Below are 8092 nucleotides of genomic sequence, written 5' to 3'. Positions count from 1 at the left end.
GTCATATTCTATATATATGAACCATACTAATTAGATATATAATGATAAACCCTAAAAGCTTTGCCATGTACACATTCTTGGATTACTGATTTGTACAAAATGTGAAATTACATACTACATATAAGGAGCAGTTCTCCCTTTTGGAAAAAGTTCAATCTAAAATTAAAACTCCAACAGAAGTGTTACCTCTAGTATAAGCATTCTTTTGAATGCATAAAGAAATACCCATGCTTCATTGTTTCATTAAATGCTGTTCTATACCAAATTTCAGCAGAAAGATATGAAATCTGCATTTAGCTTGAAACCCCAGCAGGAGAGAATTTCAAAGCTCTGTATGATTTTTTTTTCCAGGACTTTCATTTCAGGGAGGAGCAAAATATGTATAATAGAAAATGTCAACATAATATTTATAATTTCTGTTTAATGCACCTTCTTCTTGAGTAAATATATGTGCACAAAGACAAGCTACGGTCATTTAGTAAGGCTGCCTTAACAAGGGATAAGCACATACCTGTCCAACCTGACTCAATGTCTCAGCCAGAACAGAAAGCAAAGTGCTTGGGTGGCTGCTGTTGCTGTTGCAGAGACATTTGCACAGCATGGACATTTCTGTTGATGAATGGAGCTTCATTTGCTTCACTAAAATTACACTGCTTCCCACCAGTGAAGGATTAAGCTCAAAGAGCTCAGACCAGGCAGTGAAAAGCAAAGGCCAGCTCTGTCACACAACCCTCCCTCCCACTCAGCATTAAAATCTCCAGAGCTAAATCTCCAGTGAGATATCACCAGAGATGAAGGATTGGCAAGACTAAAAGTAGCATAATTCATGCTCTTTCCCACTGCATTTTCCTGCACAAAATACTTTTGTTGACCTGTAAAGACCTCTATGTTCTGAAGCATGAAATCCATGAACAGATCCCTCTGACACATCACAAAACCTTTATTAGTGTTTATCAGTGATACAGATTACAGGAACCAAAGGCAATTAAATAACATTTAAGCCGACCACAGACTCAAGAAATACAAGTCACATATACAAGTCACATTTGGCAAGGCAAAATTCTCAGTACACTAGGTTGCTCAGGTTATCATTACACTGTGAGAGAGGAATTTCCCTTACAAGGTTCTACATATCCAGGATATTATTATTAATTTTTACTATTGTGTCTTTCAGACAGCTCCTTTGGCAAAAATTCCCATTTTAAAGTATTTATTATATAAAAATATAACCAATTTTCATTATGTACAAACATTACATTACACAATGTACAGGTTAAAAACACTACAAAAAATGGCAGGCCATGGGTGAACCAAAAGCAAAAAAAAAATCCCTAATGTAGAAAACATGAAAAGAAATTTAAATACTGCACATTTCATAAAAATTACATTAACTACAAACAATTTTTTGTTTGCAAATATCAAACAGTACTGATGTGATTGGAAATATTTCCCAAACAACTTCATTTTTAAGGCACATCTTGCATATTTACACGTACCACACTGGATCTGGTCAATAACTTAAAGGCTCTTGGGAGTGACCTAGTTGTGTGTGCGCAGGGATGGGTAATACTTAAGGGGGAGCATGTTGGGCTATGCTTTCTCAGTCGTGTCAGTCTGGGGGCCCAGGTATCTAGTTGAGGGGGCTGGGAACAGGGGCACCCCAATCTCCTGGAGGTCGGGGAGCCGTGCAGGGCGTGGCGGGGAGAGGAGAGTGATCGTCCGGTCAAAGTCCCTGTGCAGCACCTTCTCGTAGACACTCTGAAGCCCTACTGTTTTGGGCAGCTGGGCTTGATAGAAGTTGTCCCTGCGAAGGGGATCCCTGGGCAAGGACGTGCTCTTGCAGAAGGTGGAGAGGGGTGCTGAAGGATGTGGAGAGGGGTGAGGGTTGGCTCGGCCACAGGAGGGGCTCCAGCAGCGGTCTGAGTGGCCCAGGATCTTGCACTCAGCCGTGCATGCCCACAGACCTAAAGAGAGAGACAGAGAGAGAGGAGGAGAAATGCATTGTTACTGCAGGAATAAATCCACACAATTCATAATCCTGAGAGTTTCAGTCATGGGATGATTCAATGCACTGGTTGGAGTTAGGAGCTGATGCTGTACCACACAACAAAAAAACATGCTTGGGAAGCTTATGTCATTTTGCTAGGGACACTCCTCACAATTCTAACTTTAAGGGAAGCTTTTGGGGAAGAAAAACACCCAATCCTACAGCACTTACAGGATTTGTTAATTTGTGCTGGGCTCTCAGTGCAGGAACCAACATCTAACAGCCTGCTGCAGAGATGGGCACTTTGAGTCATGTAATGTCAGGTTTCCCCTTTCAGCTAGCTGCCCTGCTTGATCACTGTGCCCCAGGAATGGATCCCTCCATCCACCTTCCCATCCACCCACCCATCTGTCTGTCTGAGGGGACAGTGGGGAGCAGGGGCTGAGCCCTTACCATTCTGCATGTGTGTGATGAGATCTTTCTTCAGGGCATCTCCACTGATATCCGAGTCACTGTCGTTAAAATCACTGTCGCCTTTGCCGCTGTCTTTGCCACTGAACTTCTCTGCCTCCCGGCCGGAGATAGTGTTGAAGGAATGTCCCTTCCAAATCGCCACAGGGGGAGCAGGCTCCTTGTTGTAGCTCGGAGTGGCAGCAAAACCCTGGTGTTGGGGAGGGAAATCAAAGGAGATGTGAGAGAGGGAAGTGATGAAGGGTAAATCAGTATCAACTGCACCTCTGCCTACAAGATACCCCCACAGCCCACACGATACCCCTACCCTTTGCCCCACTTTCCTGTGGCGGGTCCTTACCTCCCCACTTTGTCCTCTCAGCCGCTTCTGACCCTCGTAGAGGCAAGTGCTGTCACTGCTGCTCTCAGTGGTGGAGATCTGTTCAGCAGCAGGAGAAGGGTCAGGGCTGGTGAAAGAGGTTTTGCTGGGTAAGGCTCGTACTTCAAACACGTTTCCTCTCTGGCTGCCCTCCTCCTGACGGCCCTTCTCTAGGTGGGAGATGTCTATTTGGTCCTTTAAGGCAGCATTGTTTTTGATGTCATTCCCCTTCTTGCGCCTGTTGCAGGTGGTGGCGATGGTTATTATAGCCACCAGGAGGAGGGTGCAGCTGCCTGCCAGGATGATGATCACGATAAGAGGGATGTCCCACTGCAAAGCCTTTCCTTCCCAGGAGCTGGGCTTGGCTAAGTCCTGGATACTGGATGGAGCAGTGGCAGTCACCAGGAAGTTTACTGTGGCAGTGGTGGTCAGGGGTGGTCGGCCATTGTCTGTCACAGTGAGGATGACCTTGAACAGCTGTCCCAGTTCTTCAGAGAGGTCACCCCTCAGCACAATGTCCCCAGTACTTGGATTTATGGTGAAAAGGTCCTGCTGGGACTCTTCGAGGAAGGCAAAGGTGAGCTCGGCATTGGCCCCATCATCTGCATCTCGAGCTTTGATCTGGGCCACTAGGGAGTCACAGGAGGTCTTGCTGGAGACACCAATTTCCACTGTCCCATTGGTGAGCACTGGGTGGATGATGACAGGAGGGTTGTCATTCTGGTCCACCATCCTCACTTTGACAAGGGTACTACTGGAGAGCTGTGGGGAGCCACCATCAGTAGCCTGGATCCTCAGGTCCAGCTGCTTGAGGATCTCATAGTTGAATGTCCTGAGGGCATAGATGGCCCCAGTGGCAGGGTCGACCGAGACATAGGTGGAGATGGGGGCCCCCATGACCTGTGTCTCCAGGAGCCGGTAGGTGACTTTACCATTGTGGCCAAGATCAGGATCACGAGCCACCACTGTGGTGATGTAGGCACCTGGGGGGTTGTTCTCTGGTACAGCCACCTCGTAAAGGGGCTTGGCAAAGAGTGGTGCATTGTCATTCTCATCACTCACCCGCACTGTATACTGGCGGACTGTCTTGAAGGGCGGCGAGCCCAGGTCCTCGGCCACCACAGTGAGGTTGTACTCAGGGATGCGCTCACGGTCCAGTGCTGCTGTGGTGACGATCATGTAGCTGTCCTCATAGGCACGCTGCAGGGCAAAGTGGTCATGGCCACGGAGGCTGCAGCGCACCTGTCCATTGGCGCCTGAGTCGCGGTCTGAGGCGCTGACGAGGGCCACGAAGCTCTCACTGGCTGCTGCCTCACTGACGTAGGCCACGCCTGTGGCGCTGGCACCACCACGAAGGGCACTGATGCTGATGCGCGGGGCATTGTCGTTGACATCGGTGAGGCGCACAACGACGGTGCAGGTGGCAGCACGGGGGCTCGAACCACGGTCCTGGGCACGCACATCCAGCTCATAGGTACGGGTGCGCTCGTAGTCCACGGCAGCCTCCAGTGTGAGGCGGCCAGAGCGTGGGTCAAGGCGGAAGAGCCGCCGTGCCTCAGGGGGCACCTGGCTGCTGAAGGCATAGACCACCTCCCCATTGGGGCCCTCATCAGGGTCGTCGGCATCCAGATCTAGCAGCAGGGAGCCGGGTGGTGCATCCTCAGGCAACTCTACTGTGACTGAGCTCTGTGCAAAAGTTGGACTGTTGTCATTGGCGTCGAGGACACGGACGTGCACAGTGGCCGTGCCTGAGCGTGCTGGACTGCCACCATCCTTGGCCACCAGCTCCAGCGTGTAGGAGGGTTGGCGCTCACGGTCCAGCTCCTGGAGCAGCACCAGGTCAGCACAGCGTGCCCCATCCGCCCGTGTCTGCGCCTCTACACCAAAGTGGCTATTAAGGGATACCTGGAAGCTCTGTATGGAGTTGGAGCCCACGTCCTCATCTACAGCCACCTCCAGTGGGAGACGAGTGCCAGGTGCGGCGCTCTCCGACACCTCCAGCGCCATCTGGGCATGGGGGAAGCGAGGTGCATTGTCATTGATGTCACGCACCTCCAGCTCCACGTGCACCAGGCGGTAGCGCTCCCGCCAGCAGCTCACCACGTCGAACGCCAGGACACACTGGGGTGTTTGCCCACACAGCCGCTCCCGGTCCAGCCCTGCTTCACCGATGCTCAGCTGCCCGTCCTCCTCCCGCACCCGCACCAGCGAACTGTTGCTAAACTGTCGCATCATGCGAAAGCTCATCTCCCCCGGCGCCTTCACGGGCATCTCGTCGGCCAGCGTACCGATCACCGTGCCCGGCGCGCCCTCCTCGTCGGTGCGGTACCTCACCGTCTTGCAGCGGGCCAGGGTCAGCAGGCAGGTGGCGGCCAGCAGGCAGAGGGGGGCTCATGGCAGCGGCGCGGGGCTCAGCCCGATGGCGCCGTGCGGAGCTGGAGCAAGTGCGGTCCCGAAGACGCTGCGCTACCGTCTGCGCCCGCCACGCCGCCGCGCGGCCTTTCATAGACGGCGCTATGCAAATGAGCGGGCGGTGGAGCCAATGGGAGGCGGCGGCGCGCGGGCAGCAGGCGGCGGTCCCCCGGGCCGGGCGGGAGCGGGCGCGGGCGCGGGCGCGGGCGCGGGGCTTTGTTTCCCCTGAACTCTCCGCGGTCTGGGGGCTCCTTCCCTCTTTTTTTTTCTTTCCCCTTTTCCTTCACCGTCTTTATTCCTCTTTCCCCTTCTGTTTCTTTGTTTTTTAAACTTCCAGTTCCCCCGCGCTCCTGTCTCTCCTGTCTCTCCGGATGCGCGGGAGCGACGCTGGCGCGGGGAGCAGGGAGTAAGATGCGCGGTGGGGTTTGTCAATCCTGCCACAAGTGGGACAGGTGCCGTGTGGGGGCATGCCGCGTCGTGCCGTGTCGTGGCATGTCTCGCCGTGTCGTGGCATGTCGCGCCGTGCCCTGCGGGCGCGGGGCGGGCGTGCATTAGCGGGGTGCGGGGGATGGCGGTGGCCGCATTCAGCTGCGCGCCCAGAGTGGCGTGTCACTCGCGTGAGAGCCTGTGATCAGCGCTGTAAGTCGCCTTTCAAGAGGTGTCCCCGCATGCTTTAGTATGCATGTCACCGTCCGGGTTTCTTAAGCCTGGGGCACTAGCAGGCGAGGAGGAAAAAAAGAAAAAAAAAGTTTCAAATAGGATTTAGCATAAGCTGGAGGAGATTTGGAAAGGTTTCAAAGATCAGGCTGTATCAAAGGCTTATGAAGCCCTCGTTAGCAGTAGAAATATAATAGCATGGCAGGCTATCCCATTCGAGGAACCAATGTCTGTATTATTTCACTATGACAGGCCAAAGGGATAGAAAGTTGAACAGTTTCCACAGAGGAGTTGGACTAAGTTGAATATAATGAGCAAACGCCACATGTATCCATTATGTCCCTCTATTCATTCCCAATCACTGCCATAACTCTTTGACTAAACGATGATGAGCGCTGAATTACACACAATGCCCTGCTCATATTAAAATACATTTAAGACCTATCCCTCCTGGTGCCCTGTTACGCCTATTCACAGGATTTTCTTTTTGTCCTAATAGGGCCTCTCTGGGAAGCAACACCAGTCTCGTTCCAGAAGAACAAAATAACAGCATGAGGCTGAAACCTGGCACGAACCGGGGGGAACGAAACCATCTGCCCCACAAGGCACCAAGGCCCTGTGTGGAGCCCGGCACAGGCTCCCAGTCCCGCAGTGCCTCGGTAGCGGCCTTGGCCCGCAAGGAGGAGACCCAACGGGGAAGGAAGATGGGGGGTACCGAAGGGCAACTGCCTCTCCAGGAACCATCCTTCCTTCCTTCCTTCCTTCCTTCCTTCCTTCCTTCCTTCCTTCCTTCCTTCCTTCCTTCCTTCCTTCCTTCCTTCCTTCCTTCCTTCCTTCCTTCCTTCCTTCCTTCCTTCCTTCCTTCCTTCCTTCCTTCCTTCCTTCCTTCCTTCCTTCCTTCCTTCCTTCCTTCCTTCCTTCCTTCCTTCCTTCCTTCCTTCCTTCCTTCCTTCCTTCCTTCCTTCCTTCCTTCCTTCCTTCCTTCCTTCCTCCTTTCCTTCCTTTCCTTTCCTTTCCTTTCCTTTCCTTTCCTTTCCTTTCCTTTCCTTTCCTTTCCTTTCCTTTCCTTTCCTTTCCTTTCCTTTCCTTTCCTTTCCTTTCCTTTCCTTTCCTTTCCTTTCCTTTCCTTTCCTTTCCTTTCCTTTCCTTTCCTTTCCTTTCCTTTCCTTTCCTTTCCTTTCCTTTCTTTTATTCCTTCCCTTCCTTCTCTTCCCTTCCCTTCCTTCCCTTGCCTGCCTGCCTGCCTTCTCTTCCTGCCTTCCTTGTCTTTCTTCCTTCCCTCCTTCCTTCCTCCTATGCCTCAGGGAACCCAACAGATGCATTTTACGGTGACAAACAGAATGCGGTCCAGTTCGTACCCCGCCCCGCTTTCCTTTAAAACCTGGGATAAGAGCGCTCCGTTCCGCGCACGGAGCGATGTAGCATCCCGGGGGCTCCATCCCCGTCCGTGCCCGGGGGTGTCGCGGGGGTGTCCCGGCGTTGCGCGGGGCGGCACGCGAGCGGGGGGCGGCGGGCTGCCCGCAGCGCCGGCTTATGGAAATGGGATTTAAATCGCGCCTCAGCCCCGGCTGCGGGGGCGCGGGGAGGGGGGCACGCTCCGCCGCCAACAAAAGCTTCCCGAACACCCAGTTTCCATACGAAGAAGCTCCGCGGAGCTGTTTTCCCCCTGCCCGCGGACGGGCGCCCGGCGGGGCGGGGGAGCGGCCGGACCGAGGTCCAGACCGGGCTGTGGTCCCAGGTGTAGGGGCCAGGGCCGGGCTGCCTGGGAACGGGGCCGCCGGCCGGGAGCGGGTAGTGGGCAGCGGGGCGGCCCCTCGTGTGTAACAGGATTATCTTTGCCATTTCAAGTTCCATACAGCATGTAATTTATTTTTAATTAGGATTAGATCGAGCAGAGAAGGAGACCAGACCTTTCCCCCCACCTCCCCCTCCCCGCAAAGGCATGGCTATTCCACGAGGAGCTCTTATTCTTTACAAAAAGGCCAATCAATCGATAAACCAGGACCCGTGTTCACCTCCCACGCACTTTGCAGGGGAAAAGGGTGCAAAGGGCTGTATTTTCAATGTGCTCAAGTATCTGAATCAGAAAGAGGCTTGGAAATCCTTCCCCTTTCTCATCTACCCAGTCCCTATCTCACATGCTTTTGATCCAAACCCATTCTTAAGAGGGTCCCAGTGGGGTCTTGCTCCTCATGACCTTTTTTTCT

General features: G+C 53.1%; 1 protein-coding gene across 1 annotated transcript; it reads right to left on the bottom strand.

Annotated features, from left to right (window-relative positions):
• Positions 1 to 1039: 1039 nt before the first annotated feature.
• Positions 1040 to 5272, bottom strand: PCDH8 (protocadherin 8). The gene is made up of 3 exons (XM_071570654.1): positions 2799 to 5272; positions 2441 to 2648; positions 1040 to 1964 (listed from the first exon to the last, which is right to left on the bottom strand). Exons 1-3 carry the CDS (start codon positions 5085 to 5087, stop codon positions 1591 to 1593), a joined length of 2871 nt encoding a protein of 956 aa, XP_071426755.1. The 5' UTR covers positions 5088 to 5272; the 3' UTR covers positions 1040 to 1590.
• Positions 5273 to 8092: the final 2820 nt, after the last annotated feature.

The sequence above is a fragment of the Pithys albifrons genome, chromosome 1 (assembly GCF_047495875.1).
Source record: "Pithys albifrons albifrons isolate INPA30051 chromosome 1, PitAlb_v1, whole genome shotgun sequence".
NCBI classification, from domain to species: domain Eukaryota; kingdom Metazoa; phylum Chordata; class Aves; order Passeriformes; family Thamnophilidae; genus Pithys; species Pithys albifrons.
The sequence above is the reverse complement of the archived record's forward strand: the minus strand, read 5'-3'. Positions and strand labels throughout refer to the sequence as shown.

Coding starts and splice junctions, on each gene's coding strand:
- PCDH8 (XM_071570654.1), bottom strand. CDS start 5,087: ATGCCCGTGAAGGCGCCGGGGGAGATGAGCTTTCGCATGATGCGACAG. Junction 2,649..2,798: donor TGAGAGGACAAAGTGGGGAG/GTAAGGACCCGC, acceptor CCCCAACACCAG/GGTTTTGCTGCCACTCCGAG. Junction 1,965..2,440: donor CATCACACACATGCAGAATG/GTAAGGGCTCAG, acceptor CTCTCTCTTTAG/GTCTGTGGGCATGCACGGCT.